We start from the raw sequence: 16605 nt of genomic DNA, 5'->3' as shown, positions 1-16605 counted from the left end.
TTCGCCGACTGAGTTTATCTCATGTTGAGGGCCCGGTCCCTGTTTCTCCTGCGCTGTCAGGCTCTTTCGATGTGACCAGTTGTCTGCGTCTACTTTGAAGTATCCTGAAATGATCGATTCCTCAAGCTAAAATTCAATAATCAGGTCCAATCACTGCCGTACTCAGCCAGATTCAATACTACGATTCTCATCTACTATTTGAAACGCTACGTGAACATGTCGCGCGATGGCGCTGCAGATGTTGTGTGGGTTCAACTCCACCGACTGAGAATGCAAACGAGTGAGAACGCATCACTCGCCCGACGGTCACTCTCATCGTTGACAAGTGAGTAAGTTGTTTATCGTTAACTGCAAATGACACTTGACAGTCTGCATGTATTGATTTTTCAAATTCTATTTGCACACGCTGCACGTTGAATTACAACCCTCCACTGTGCATGTCTCCATCACGTGCACAGATAACTGCCAGCATCGTGCACACTACAGCAGGTCTAATAAGGTCTGCTCTAGGTAATAATAGGTAATAATAGGTGGTCAGGTAAGTTACGAAAATATGTTAGCATGCTGATTGAGGATTATTCATCTGTTCATCTAGCCTATTTCTATTCAATTAACCATCATTTGTAAAATATTTTTAAAGTAGATTCCAATTGGTCATCTATTTACATCTCTGGCATTGCTTTAGTGTTTTTACAAACTTTTTTCTCATCTTATTCTACAGAACAATCCCAACAATCCTCTCCTGGAACCGTCACCTTATCGTGGTGGAGAGGTTTGCGTGTCCCTATGAACCTGAGGGCTGTGTTGTCTGGAGCCTTGTGCTCCTGACAGGGTCTCTCATGGCAGAGTGGTCTCAGGTGAGGGGCCAGACTAAGAATGGTTCAAAAAACCTCAATGAATAACGAAAAAAGAGGAGATGTGACCCGGCCCGGAGGAAGCCCGGGCTCGATGGCGAGCGCCTGGTGGCCGGGTTTGCCACGGAGCCCGGTCGGGCATAGCCCGAACAAACTACGTGGCACCCCCCCTCTCTTCATCCCATGGGCCCACCACCTGTGGGAAGACCCGTTGGGGTCGGGTGCGCAGCCACATGGGTGGCAGCAAAGGTCAGGGGTCTCGACGGACCAGACCCGGGCGGCAGAAGCTGGCTCTGGGGACGTGGAACGTCACCTCGCTGTGAGGAAAGGAACCGGAGCTTGTGAGGGAGGTGGAGCGCTATCAGTTAGATCTGGTGGGGCTTACCTCCACGCACAGTCTCAGCTCTGGTACCGTACTCCTGGATAAGGGTTGGACTCTATTCTTCTCCGGAGTTGCCGAGGGCGTGAGGCACCGGGCGGGTGTGGGGATACTCATAAATCCCCGGCTGAGCGCCGCGGTGTTGGAGTTTACCCCGGTAGACGAGAGGGTCGCCTCCCTGCGCCTAAGGGTTGTAGGGGGGAGAACTCTGACTGTTGTTTGTGCGTATGCAAGAGCTCGAGGTTGATGGTGTTTCATCGTCAATTTCCCTGGTGGAGGTCACTGAGGTGGTCAAACATCTCTGCAGTGGCAAGGCCCCAGGGATTGATGAGATCCAGCCAGAAATGCTAAAGGCTCTGAGTGTTGAGGGGCTGTCATGGTTGACACGCCTATTCAACATCGCGTGGGAGTCGGGTACAGTGCCAAAGGAGTGGCAAACCGGGGTGGTGGTTCCCCTGTTCAAAAAGGGGGACCAGAGAGTGTGCACCAATTACCGGGGCATCTCACTTCTCAGCCTCCCTGGTAAAGTCTACTCCAAGGTGCTGGAAAGGAGGGTTCGGCCGATCGTCGAACCTCAGATTGAAGAGGAACAATGTGGTTTTCGCCCCGGACGTGGAACTACGGACCAGCTCTTCACTCTCGCATCCTCGGCAGCCAGTCAGTTTCGTTCTCAGTGGATGCTGGTCTCCGCCAGGGCTGCGCCTTGTCACCAATCCTGTTTGTGATAAACATGGACAGGATATCGAGGCGTAGTCGTGGTGGGGAGGGGTTGCAGTTCGGTGGTCTAAGGATCTCGTCACTGCTTTTTGCAGATGACGTGGTCCTCATTGGATCATCGGCCTGTGACCTTCAGCACTCACTGGATCGGCTGGCGGCCGAGTGTGAAGCGGCTGGGATGAGGATCAGCACTGCTAAATCTGAGGCCATGACTCTTAGCAGGAAACCGATGGATTGCTTACTCCGGGTAGGAAATGAGTCCTTAGCCCAAGTGAAGGAGTTCAAGTACCTTGGGATCTTGTTCGCGAGTGAGGGTACTATGGAGCGTGAGATTGGCCGGAGAATCGGAGCAGCGGTGGCGGTATTGCGTTCGCTTTACCGCACCGTTGTAACGAAAAGAGAGCTGAGCCGCAAGGTAAAGCTCTCGATCTACCGGTCGATCTTCGTTCCTATCCTCACCTATGGTCATGAGGGCTGGGTGATGACCGAAAGGACGAGATCGCAGGTACAAGCGGCCGAGATGAGTTTTCTCAGAAGGGTGACTGGCGTCTCCCTTAGGGATAGGGTGAGAAGCTCAGCCATCCGTGAGGAACTCGGATTAGAGCCGCTGCTCCTTTACTTAGAAAGGAGTCAGCTGAGGTGGTTCGGGCATCTGGTAAGGATGCCCACTGGGGGCCTTCCTTGGGAGGTGTTTCAGGCACGTCCAGTGGGGACGAGACCTCGGGGAAGACCCAGGACTAGGTGGAGAGATTATATCTCAACACTGGCCTGGGAACGCCTCGGGATCCCCCCGTCAGAGTTGGTCAATGTGGCCCGGGAAAGGGAAGTCTGGGGCCCCCTGCTTGAGCTGCTCCCCCGCGTCCCGACACCGGATCAAGGGGCAACATCCTGGGCTGAGCGATGAGGCCGATACGGAAGTGTAAAAAGCTGCAGTTCACTGGGTGGCCACTAGAGGCTGGCTCCAAGAAACAGAAAGTCCCATTGACTCCAATGTTAAAATGCCCAACTTTAGAGCAGAATTAAACCTGTTTACAGCATGGTTCAACCTTTGGTTTTAGTCTCAATCGCGAGGTTTTTCATTCATGACAACTCTGAGGGTGGTGAATTTTTTTCTAACTCACCCGTTTAAGCGATATTGAGGTTTAAAATTACGCATAATTAGGGGCGTGGTCTATTGATTGACACCTGGGCACAGGCTCCGATGCGGGCACAGCTTGTCACTAGCCGCTCGTTAGCTCCCCTCAAGCCACCTGCAAGCTGCTCGGTCCACTCGTAGCTTCATGTCGGCGGATCCCCGCCGATTCACTCGACACAAACCATGGCTGGCTGTGCAGTTCATTGTACTAACAGACCGTCTCACAACTCTGTTGTCAAGTTCTTCCGGTGAGTGAAAATCGATTTTTATTTAATTCATATATTAGAAGCGTAGCAATGATTAGCAGTTAGTGTTGCTCACGATGCATGGCTTGTTAGCTTATGTCGAGATTAAGCTAATGTTGTTTAAGCTTGTGTTCACCGCATAGCCTGTAGGTTCCTCTCTGAGCAGCACAGCCCGATGCGGTCCTGATGCTACATTATGGAGCGTTAATGCTAGTCACAGTAAACCGGAGCGCAGTCTACACAGTGTGGAGAAGTGTTTCAATGTAGATATGGGGATAATTAGTTACAGCGATCAATGTTGGTGCGTCATATAAAACTACTGCGCACATATGTAAGCCTGGTCACCAGGAATCAAAGCTTAAATGATGTTATATTATCTCTTTAGCATGAGTTTAATTATCGAGACTAACCCTATTTGTTAATGTTAAGGCTATATACATCTGGCAAGGGTAGTTGATAATAATAATAGTTATATTTATATATATTTGTTTCATTAGATGATGTCATCTGTGGTTTCAGTGATACTAAGTTTGTGTTCCATAATTGTCCGCTTTCAAACTCTATTAAACTTATCTCACTTGTGTGTTAGAAACTAGAATATTGCATGAAATAGTAACTATATGAATATGAAATAACTTCAAATATAAGTGTAACAAATAGGCCCTAATAACAAAAAGAGGCAATGCAACAGATGGATTATGTGAAGTGGGATATCTAAAAAGACTGAAGTTATTGACATTGTACTGTTTGCATATACATAAGTATGAAGATGGTAACCTGACAGATATTGTTTTTTACATATTTTTTATTCGTTTAGTTTTCCTCTAGGTGATCCTGAGAGGCTAGACCTGTGGGTAATCAACATGAAGAGACAGAACTGGTGTTGGGCAAGAGTCCCTACAGAACTAACCATGTGGTAGGATCCACACACAATGGGTCGTAAAAGCGTGGCCTTTGAGCCAAGATGAAGCCAGCTAAAGTCTCCCTCTAAGATCCAGCATGGAGATTGTATCTTCTGGTGTTAATTTAATCCCTGGGGTCTCCCCAGAAACCCCTGCTCTGCTCCTGGCCCCTCCCACTCTCCTTTGACCTCTGACACTCAATTGGCTAAAAGCCAGCATCATCCCATGACCAGCACCTCAAGGAGGCAGAACCTCTCAGGTAGAATAAAACCTCTGAGACATCAATAATCGCTGCCATTTTTACCCTGCTCTGAAGACATCACGAGGCCCCTTCGGGGCCTCCCAGCTGTTTTAGTTGCTAAAGGGGGTAACCTTAACTTTTAGTTTATCAGCCATTTGTACCCTGCTCTGAAGACATCACGAGGCCCCTTCGGGGCCTCCCAGCTGTTTTAGTTGCTAAAGGGGGTAACCTTAACTTCTAGTTTATCAGCCATTTTTCCCTGCTCTGAAGACGTCAACAGACCCCTCCGGGTCTTTCCAGATGATTTAGTTGCTAAAGGGGGTAACCAGAGTTATTTTCTTTCATTTCTTTCATTGTCTTTTAACTCAGTCGACGTTTTTATTTTCAAAAGAGACTATTTTTGTTTTAACTTGAAAAGACCAAACAGGAAATTGCACGCGGAACAATCTCAGACTGTTTCACTTTCCCCACGGACTTTACTTTCTTTTCCCAATGATCTACAAACGGCTTCCACAGCCGTCCCCTGAAGAAGAAGCACGACGTTCATCCCGTTGAGGAGCAAGCAGAATCCGTTCCTATTCGGCCCAGCCGACGCCAGTGCGACAGAGGAACCAGCGCAACAGAGCTTGAGCGGCCACGATTATTCACTGGACTTCCGAAAGATCCGCGCGACACGCGCATGCAACACCGTGAAGGTCACAGTAAGAGGCTTTATTGTCTGGGCAGATGTTAATCTAATACGTAGCGTATTGTTTTAATACTTGAATGTATTTGTTTTGTATGAGACCGCAGAGTCTCCAGTGTTTTAGCGGCGATTCGCCACTTCCGGTTTCCGGTTCTCTCTCTCTCTCTCTCCTTCTAAACCGACCTATACACACATCCGATCTGTATTTAGAATACAGTTCAGGTAACATAGTTAAATCTATATTCAGAGAGGCTGGACACATCTGGAAGCCATGCGGCCGAACGCCAAAGTAGAGACAAAGAATTCCCTTTGTCTGAAAATCCCTTTGTGTAATTCATGTGACGACCACCAGTGTGAGCTCCGGCCACATGGTGTCATTAACATAGACTCCATTTTGAAGAACGCAAGTTAAACCACCATTTTGAGTCTATTATTGCCACGCCTCCTCTCTCACTCTCCTCCCATTCTGGCTCTAAATTCATAACGGCTCCGCCATCTTGTTTTGTAGTCAATTCGCCATTTTGAGAGTTTTTAGGCCTTGGTTCCACGAATCATGATCGGCCGCCATCTTGGTTGTGACGTGACTGCGTCATCGCCACGCCCCTTCTTTCTCTCTCTCTCTCTTCTTTTTCTCTATCTCTCTCTCTCTCTCTCTCTCTCTCACACACACTCACACACACACACTCACACAGACACAGAGACACATTGATAGACACGGACAGATACACACACTCAGATACACTTAGATGAATACATGTGTTTTCTAAATTGTGATAAGCTGCTGTTGTTATCTTTGAAATATGGGAGTTTGTTAAAATGATGAATCATTAAATAACACTAACTGTATTTCACATGCACACACATAGACACACACACACACAGAGAGACCCTTTGACACAGACGCACACACACACACCGAGACAGACATACATAGGTAGACCGCCGGTTTTACATGTATTTTCTGAATTGTGATAAGTGCTGCGGCTGTGTTTATCTTTGAAATATCGGAGCTTGTTAAAATGATGAATCATTGAAGAACATTATAACTTTATTTCCCCTTTTTAATAAATGCTTTTGTAATTGAAGTATCTGTAGTCTGTGATTATTTGTGCATATGTATGTGATTGCAGCTGGATTATGATTGCCTGTGCTCGAACTTAGAAGCCTTCACTGTTAATTAAATAATTATTAATATTAAATATTGAGATTATTGATTTGACATTTATCATTATGAGACTGATATTTAAAGATTGAATTGTTGGTCCCTGTAACCAGGGTGGTGCCCCGCGACAATAAGCAATGATTACAGATTTGTATTATTCTTAATTGATAATTGTATTGTTTTCATTAATTATTTTAACTATTATTAATGGATAACCGTATAATTTCTAATTAAATGTGTGACTGTCCTTAATTAATAGCTTTATCATTTTTGATTATTTTTAATAAATAATTGTTAATTTAATAATCATATTTCATGATTATTAATAATAAGCCAACGTCAATTCTACTCCTACTATTGCACAACACTGGATTCCGAGTCTCTGCAGTCAACATTTTGAGAGACCACACTCGAGCATTGACAAAAGGGTACACAGAAATGCTTTAATAACTTTTGAGATATCAAGCAACTTGATTGTTACATGGCAACTACAATTTTAGCATGATCTGTGTACTGTACATTTCTACTCTATTTACAATGAATTTTTTTATACCGGTGTATCACATATCGGTGTGTTTTTGAGCCTGCACCAGTGGATGTCCAACATGAGGAGACAGAACAGGACTCCAACAAGACTGAACACTAAGTGTCATCACCTATGCACTGACTCCAGGTACAGATTTGTCTTCATACCTTACAAACAATCAAAGCAAAGATAATGTGGAACAACTCTATACTGCATTGTCTTGGTAGTGCACTGTTTAATTCAAATACAGATGTTGTGCAATATTGCTTGAAAAGAGTTACCATAGAATGGTGTGCCTTTAGGCACTCAATAAATTTGGTTATCAAAATAAATGTAAAACATTAATATTTAAAATATTAATATTAAATCATAACTTTAATTGGTTAAAGTTCTCGCAGGCACCACCCTTCATAGAAGGGAAAAGATAGCCAATTTATTGATTAAAATCAGTCTCATTTAGATCTAGTTCAATTAGAAATCTCAATATTTGACCATTAAAGATTATATAATGAACAATGAAGGTTATGGAGTTCTTAGCAGTGTAACGGTTGGCAAGATTCACTTATGCAATATTAATGACAGAACATTTGAGAAAGAAGAACATTTATTATTAACATAATAAAGTATAAAAACACAAGTTACTAAACAATCAAACTAACTAACTAGGAGGTGTGTCAGTGTGTGTGTGAATGTAAATTAGCATGCTTTAAAGAATGCTCCCTAAGATAAGAGCCCCCCCCCCCATGGATGGATGGGCAGTGTAATCATGCTTGTGGGTGGAGACGTCAAACCTCTTCAGCACGAGCGGGCTGGGGGGCCTTGTCTCCAGCGGACTTGGGTAGCACCGTTTCACCGCCTGCCTCTTCTCCACTGGGACCACGTCAATCCCCTCCTCTTCCTCCTGGTCCGCCTCTTCCTCCTCATCATGATCCTCGTCTCCATTTTCATCCTCTGCAAAAGAAAAAGAAAAAAGAAACACTCTGCTCCAGCACCAGCATTCCTGACTGAAATGTATGTCACAGCAGTGGGGGGGGGGGGGGGGCTAACCCTAGGAGTGGATTGCTTAACATGCATCTTGCTGATCTTACAGCTGTCTACAACATGACATGGCAGCATGGCTCTACCGCCTGTCTGCAGACAGCATGCATCAAAACAATACTGAGGCTCTGCTCCTCCTCATCAGCGGTTGTGATGGAGATGTGTGTGGGTGTGTGATGCACAGCCACATGCACGCTCAGAGGGAAGCAGCACAGAGGGGTGGGCCTGCACGGCGAGACGTTCACCACCCACCTGATTCACTACAGCTGCTGCTGTTGGGCGGCGTGTCCGGATCCAGGTCCTTGCTCGGCGGCGTCCCTGCGTCCTGCTTCGGACACGGGAAAACCAAGGAGAAGCCGCTCCACATGCAGTCCTGGATGATGATGGAGTCAGCGACGCAGACGATGCTCTGGTTCACCGCGTCATCCTCATTGTCAGAGTAGAAATACGGCTGCAGGGAGTCGTAGTCCAGGTCATAGTTTTTACTCGCTAAACTTGAATCCAGCGGCATGATGCGTCCTCGTCCTGTCTCTGCTGGGAAAGACAACAAAGGACGAGTGGTTAGAGCTTGTTTATACAGATGTGCGGCTTCATACAGCTGCCGGGCAGTGAACCTGGAGGCAGCGCAAAGTGTCAGCAACATCACAGATAGAGCAATCTGAGGGGAAACAGACAAAACCTAGGTTGCTATAAAACACCTATGAACTAATTAACAGTTATTAACAACTGCAAAAATTGATCAGGATTAGGGTTGAAAAATTCCGGGAATATTCAAAGTTGGAAACTTTCCATAGGAATTAACGGGAATAAACTGGAAGTTGTGTGGGTAATTTATACTAACTGTATTTACCTTGTCATATACAGATATAAATATAAACATTTTGTTTTGTCATAGGCTGATTTGAGCCCTGAGGAAACTTTGGGCACTTGACTACATGCTTCTGCATCTTTGTGTCATTCTTCACATAGGTCTTTGCACAGTATTTGCAAATGTACACAGCCTTTCCTTCTACATTGGCTGGGCTGAAATGTGCACGTGGCTTTGTTCTGTAGAATAAGATGAGAAAAAAGATGTAAAAACACTAAAGCAATGCCAGAGATATAAATAGATGGCCAATTGGAATCTACTTTAAAAATATTTTACAAATGATGGTTAATTGAATAGAAATAGGCTAGATGAACAGATGAATAATCCTCAATCAGCATGCTAATATATTTTCGAAACTTACCTGAACACCTACTATTACCTATTATTACCTACAGCAGACCTTATTAGCCCTGCTGTAGTGTGCACGATGCTGGCAATTATCTGTGCACGTGATGGAGACATGCACAGTGGAGGGTTGTAATTCAACGAGCAGCGTGTGCAAATAGAATTTGAATAATCAATACATGCAGACTGTCGTATTGATGAATCATTTTCATGGAGCTGAGTTTTGCTTTAAGTGTCATTTGCAGTTAACGATAAACAACTTACTCACTTGTCAACGATGAGAGTGACCGTCGGGCGAGTGATGCGTTCTTACTCGTTTGGATTCTCAGTCGGTGGAGTTGACCCCACACAACATCTGCAGCGCCATCGCGCGACATGTTGACGAAGCGTTTCGAATAGTAGATGAGAATCGTTGCTAATTTGCAGAGTAAAAACATACACTTTGTTTGCTCTCACATTGTCTCCTCTTTAGCTAAGTCCCGTTGTGACATATCCCAGCTCTCCCCTCTCTTCTCCTGGGACGGTGGAACCCTCTCTCTGCTGTTTTCCGCCTTTATGCGTCCGGACTCGGTAGAAAGAAGAAAACCTCTAAAACTCGGGGAGGTGATTAATTCCAGGCGGATGTTCGGCAGCACACAAGCCCCCGCCGTGCCCCATCCTCCTCCTCCTCATGCAGCAGAGCGTCAATCGGCTGCAGCCACTTCTTCTCTCACCCGCAGCTCTGCGCGATCTGCGTTCTGCGCGCTGGGTCCCTCTGTGCGCTCTGTGCACCTGATGGCTCAGTCACGTTCACTGCAGTGAATTATTGATACACGCACAGTGTTAGAAGATATTATTGAAACCTGTTAATGACTCAGCTCCTTAACTCCGCGGTTTAATCTAATCTGAACGTAATTTGCTGTGAGTTGTTCCATATATTATTTAATTAAAAGGTTCGAGTGGAACAGATTTGTCGCTCGAGCAAAACTAAGCTGTTGGTTTTAATGTAAATGATGAAGTGGATCAATAATCTGGCTTCAGTTCACCACCTCACGTCTGTGTCGCCACTTTCCCGTCTCCAAAACGTTTGTATACGCATGGGTCAGAGCTTGCGTGGAAATACGCAAATTCCCCCGGCAAGTTTGTTTTTATAAATCTCAACGTTTGCGTAGGATTCTTAAAGCGTGCTATGGTTGTTTAATGCATGATATTTTAACTTTGTTGAATTGGGTCTGGAGCCTTTAACTTCTCCCTTTTTAATTATGTTATTTGTATCAAGTCCAGGCCAGTACTTCCACCTTTGCACATGATCCAGTGCTGTTGGATCAGTCTTTAATCATTTGCACGTATTAAATCAATTGTATATTTCTGAAATCACAGCCTCCCGTCCCGTTTATTCTGGATATGTGCGGCTAACCCAATTGACATTCAACTGTCACCCTAAACCTTTTAGAACCACTACATTAATATCGCTTTAAATCATTTCCCAGTGGGTTTCCCCGATCGATGCGCCGAAACCCTCGGTGCAGAGCGCGAGGCGCAGCCCCGAGAAAACCTGTGCGCGTCCTTTCCTCTCCAGAGAGTTGTGCGGCGCTTCCGCATCTGGCGACAACCCGGCGATCGCGGCGAGCGGAAGACAAATACCTGACGCAGGTATCGGTGCAGCCGAAGTGAACAGCGTATATAGACCTCATTTGTGACGATCAGATCCAGTCCTGTCACTTCAGTTCATCAGAGAAAAGGTTCTACATCTGCATCACATGATCCCAAACAGTCATGTGACATTAGAGCCGTTATCCGTTTGTGAGGAAACATTTTTCTCTCAGAACAAATCAGCAGATCATCTGAGGCCATAGATAGATTTGAAGGGAAATCTATTTAACTTATCAATTGAAACTTAATTAAGCTAAAGTACACAGAGAGATGATGTTATATATTAACATCAGAATAATTATAAGAAATATTTGTTTTATTTTTGTTATTGTTATTATTTATATTATATATAATATATATATTACGTAACACTGCTCAAATCTATTCAAAGATTAAATCCTTAGATTATTTGATCCTATGATGCTGTCATGTCATATAGATTATTGGTTCTTTTGATACCATAGGTTATTTGATTATTTGACATATAAAAGAGCAACAGGTACAATTGCCTTATATATAAAGGAACAACACCTCTCATGAGTCCAATCACACCATTAGTAGACCTCAGTTGCACGAGAACCTTCTCTCTGACAACTTCCTCAAACCAGTCAGCAGACAAGCGCTTCACAGCAAAACTACTTTACAAGAACTTTTCCTACATTGGATCAACTGCTTTCATCAAACATGGAGAAGATCTGTTTGAATATACCTGACGTTAGGATGGGACTGTGTATTTACCTCTTATATCTATATTTGTTTCTTTCAGTCTCTTGGACAAATGCAGTCGAATGAAATCACTCTGCTGAGATCACTGCTGTAAAGCAGGAGGCAGAGCAGGCTGCAAGACTCGATGATTCAACAAGAATAAATAGTTACCAGAAGAAGCAGCTCGTCGCACATCTGGCTGCTGAGAACGCTGCTCTAAAGCAGCAGGTGGCAGAGCAGGCAGGGCCGGTCTTTCCTACAGGCGACATGGCAACCGGTTGCCTAGGGCGCCACTCAGAGGGGGGCGCCAAAAACTGCGTCCAGCAAAAAAAAAAATATAATGTTCTTTTTGGCTAGGCAGAGTTTTTTGCGCCCTCTTCTATATGTGGTACTGCCCAAAATATTGTATTTAATTACTTTAACAGTAATTTAAGATTATTCCTAATAAAATGCACTTTAACATGCAGTTACACTCAGAGAAATGCTTGTACTTGAAATTGTGTTTAATTTGAATAAGATGCAGTCCGGATGAGGAACTGAAGGCTCCATGTCGTTACTGCTGCTGCATTCATGTTGAATTCTACAGACATACTTAGTTGCTTTGGTATCAATCTTGGGACCCGTAACATATATCTCCAACCAATAGTTTGACATTAAAAAAAAAGATCTAACATTTGGGTAAAATTAGCCAAAAATCGTAAAAACGGAAAGGGTAGTGGCTCCTTGGTGTTTTCAGAACATGCTAGCACATTGAGGCTTATGGTTAGAGTATGTGTATCCAAGCAACTTCGACAATGAAAGAAATAATTTTATCAGTTTTCTTGGAAAATCGTTTTTAAAAAATATGTTTTTTGGTGGGTGGGTGGGGGGGGGGGGGGCGCTAGGAGTGACGCTTGCCTAGAGCGCCAAATGTGCTAGGGCCGGCCCTGCCTCCCATCCACTCCTTCTCGATCTCCCTCATACACTCCTCCTGTACACATAATATGCCATATTTGATAAATTCCGATATTTGTTGTTCTTAGATTTACTCTTCTTGTTAACTCTTTGCTGCCTCTCCGTGTTTTGTCTTCTCCTTATTTGTGTTATTTTCATCACCAAGTCTTTGTCTGAGTCTGAGTCGAGTGCTTTTGGATCGAGAGCCTGGGCTGCAGTCTCTGTAGGAGCCGCGCCGCTCTGTGTTTCTCTCACGGAGCTAAGCTCGGCAGCTGACTGCCGCGCCGTGCTGTCCCGTTCTCCGCAGTCCGTGCTATTTTCGTTCTGTTTTTTTGTCTTTAGTTCAGTTATTTGCTTCCCTTGCTCCCCTGTTAGCAAGCTGACTCCCAGCTCTGCACTTTCCTCCGCTCCTTTGTTTTCTCCTCCTCCCTCCCGCTTCGCACCAGCCGCCTCCTCTTTCCTCCTCCTCTTCACCTGTGCTCTCCTCGCTCAGACTGACCTCCTCACTGTGCCCAGACACATCTTGAACCTCCCCTGTTTCACTTTTGTTGCACACACACTCCAATTTATTTAAACACAGGCTGCATTTAGTATTGTTCTGGGCATTCCCTTAGTATATGTCCCGGCTGTATACACATCCTGCATACTCTAATTTGCTTGTCGTGAATTACTCTAAAGTATTCCGCACCCAGCGCAGTATTGAATCTGGCTGAGTACGGCAGTGATTGGACCTGATTATTGAATTTTAGCTTGAGGAATCTTGTCCCGTCCGCCACGTTGGTACTCGGACCACATCCTCCTCTTGATCGGTGACACAGCCTAATAATATTTTGCATAAAAACGTCGTTTTTAAGGTTACATTCGTGTATAAGTTAAGCTTGTGTAAATACAGTTACAATACTTAGAAAATAAAAATATAAATACATTTTTGTTGTTTTCTGGAATTAAAACAGTCAAATGTAAATCCCATTTGGAGTTTCAGGGGCAAAAAGCATTGTAGCCGAATCCAGTACAATTTAAGTAAATAGGAACTCCTTCAAACGAATAAAATCCATTTGGGAAAACACTTTTAAACTACAAAGGATTTCATTAGTCAAGTTATTCTATTTTGTTGTCGGTTTGCTTTAATGTCACAGTGTCATTGATTTCTATGATGTCTAAGATTCCTCTGATTTCTATGCCTATACCAAATGTACCGGTTGCAAAGCTGAAGTATTTGTACAATCAGAGGAGTAGAGAGAGTGGGTGTTTTGCCTTGGCCGAAAAAGGTAAAGATTACACCATGATGTAAGAAACCATCCATTGGCAATGACATTACTTTTCTTCATACTTATACTATTTTTATTATGTGTGCATAATGATGTATATAATATTTTATTATTAAGTATTAAGTAGCCCCTAATGAAATGTGAAGTGTGTTTGAAATAGAAGTAAATCTGTAAAGATGAATGTCACAGCCCGGCTCACGACTGTGACAATGAGGGAGACGACACGGGTGAACTGTTACTATCTCAGGATATTTATTTAACAGAATAAATTATAAGCAACAACCAAAGTCTCCAAAAACAAAACAGAAGGGTGCTGGCCAGAGCACACCTGGCCGAAATGTGCTCTGATTGTCGCTGATTTCCACTCCCCCTACAGTTCTGGGGAAGAAAGAACAGGGACACCTAGTGTCCAGGTGAGGGTGGAACGGGTAGTCACATCAATAAGTTCAGAGAGATACTGAGATGCCTGTGTTCAGCACCTCACTGACTAACTACATACTGGATATCATAGATTGTTACTGAATATATTTAGAGACTTTTCAAAGTAAATTCCAACATTTACACTGTTTTAAATTTAAAAAGTTGAGTCAGGAATTTTCACTGTTTACAATTGTTCAAAATAAATTCCAACATTTTCACTGTAGAATACACCATTTCAGGATACTTCAAAGTAGACGCAGACAACTGGTCACATCGAAAGAGCGTGACAGCGCAGGAGAAACAGGGACCGGGCCCTCAACATGAGATAAACTCAGTCGGCGAACTTCCAGCTCCATTCGTTTAATAACCCCATGAGTCACATCCTGGAATTTTGTCTCAATTACTCCAATTTCCACCAGATTATCACGAGGATCCTCCCGACATTCTCCTTTAAACGTTTATCCCCGATATCCATCTTGAAATGATCAGCAATTTGAATTAATTGATCCCGCGAACAGCGGTCTAATAACTCCTCTGACGGAGCACTCAGAAACTCATCCACAGTAGCCATGACTGAAAAACACAGCTAACCTGCCTGAATATTAACATTTAACTCTGTGCACCGGCGGTCACACTCCTAAAGCTGTACACAGCAACACGTCACTGCAGCGCTGTCCGGCTGACTGCCTAACCAGAAACTGAGTCTCCAGGTGCTAGTTGTGGTGGGTATGTATGCACTGAATCCCGCCAACCCGGCGAAGCAACCAAACTGGCGACTCCACCTGCAGCCTCGGACGTGCTCCCGAGACAACTGCTCGAACCACTTTCACATCACACTACCAAACCCCAACGAACTCCAAAGGGAGTCCGCCCTTTAGCCTAACCGGGACAGAACAGCAGCCACTAACGACAGTATACGCGCTCACTCGAGTTAAACGACACCAGGAAACACCCGGCACAGCAACACGGAGAAACAAGCAAACACACAACAGCGTCAGTTCACTTACCCGAACATCTCCCACACAAACTACGCCGCTCAGTCACAAAAACACAAGGCGCACATCTGACTTGGTGTGTGACGTCACACTACGCTCAAATTACCTGATCACAGGCCTCATTCACAAAAAAAATCGCCTTCTCCGCCTATCCAGTCTTTCACAAATGCGGAGGAAAAGCGTGCACCGGACGAGCCCCCATTTGCCCACGACTGTGGCAAGGAGGGAGACGACACGGGTGAACTGTGGCTCTATTAGAATATTTATTAATGGAACAAACAACAAACCAAAGTCTCCAAGAACAAACCAGAAAAGGCTGCTGGCGTCCGGGAGAGCCAACCTCGTCCCGTAGGTGGCGCAAGACGAATCTAGCAAGTCTTTTATAGGGCAGAGCACACCTGGCCAAGATGTGCTCTGATTGTCGCTGATGCCCACTCCACCTGTAGCTCTGGGAACGGAAGAACAGCGACACCTAGTGTCCAGGTGAGAAGGGGTCGTCCCAATGAATAAAGTCTGTTTGCATGGTTAAAATGACATGTTTACACGCTGCAATTTACACAAACACTTTCACATACTGCACACGTGTGTACATTCTGGATAAACACAGTGTTTGTTGACACTAAAGCCTTACATTTTAATATGAATGTGTTATTGGCTATAAAAGTCTGAGAAGACTTGATCTATTGATCAATAGGTAACATATAATGACAAGTTAACAGAGATTTCTCCGGACGGGTCAAACAGTTTTTCAGAAACGTTTGTCAAGTTTAATGATTATTTACACAAATAATTATTATCATACTATACAGAAACATGTATCCTAGTGTTAATATGATGAGCACAACTTGGTATTTACTAAGTAGAGAAAAGCAAATTCCAGTAAAGCTTAAACATTTTCTGGAAAATAATTTATATAAACTTTGACTTTTTGTATCAAATGAGACAAATGTGCCCCAATTTTAATCTTGTAATGATAATGAACAATTCCCGAGTCAACACCACCATCAAGAAGCTGGTGGTCAGCGGGACCCTGGTCCAGACCAAGGGAACCGGGGCCACCGGCTCGTTCAAGATGAGCAAGAAAGAGGCAGCGACGGAAGGCCGCTCCCAAAGCGAAGAAGCCCGCCGCCAAGAAACCCGCAGTGGCTAAAAAGCCCAAGTCGGCGGGAGCCATGAAGCCAGCAGCCGCTAAAAAGTCCCCGAAGAAGGTGGCTAAACCAGCAGCGGCCAAGAAGCCCACCAAGAGCCCCAAGAAAGTGGCGAAGACTCCCAAGAAGGTGGCGAAGACTCCCAAGAAGGTGACGAAGAGCCCCAAGAAGGTGGTGAAAAAGACGCCTGCTGCCAAGAAGTCCCCCGCGAAGAAGGTCGCCAAACCCAAAGCGAAGAAGACAGCAGCCAAGAAGAAGTGATCTGTCCTCACTGTGAAACATGTCCATCCTGGTAAAAGGCTCTTTTAAGAGCCACACACGTCTTTCCACAAAGAGCTGTTTCCTCTTCATTCATCACCACTGTCAATAAATATGTAGAGACAGAGTTCTTAATTACAGGGAGTCTA

General features: G+C 44.5%; 1 protein-coding gene across 1 annotated transcript in view; it reads left to right on the top strand.

Moving 5' to 3' along the window:
* Positions 1 to 16605, top strand: part of LOC133933464 (histone H4-like) — a 408656-nt gene that overhangs the window by 320751 nt on the left and 71300 nt on the right. Inside the window, exon 3 of the mRNA XM_062380586.1 lies at positions 3197 to 3214. Coding sequence (XP_062236570.1) covers positions 3197 to 3214 — 18 coding nt within the window. The remainder of the gene's footprint in view (positions 1 to 3196; positions 3215 to 16605) is intronic.

The sequence above is a fragment of the Platichthys flesus genome, chromosome 22 (genome assembly GCF_949316205.1).
Source record: "Platichthys flesus chromosome 22, fPlaFle2.1, whole genome shotgun sequence".
NCBI classification, from domain to species: Eukaryota; Metazoa; Chordata; class Actinopteri; order Pleuronectiformes; family Pleuronectidae; genus Platichthys; species Platichthys flesus.
This window is presented reverse-complemented; position numbering and strand designations above follow the sequence as displayed.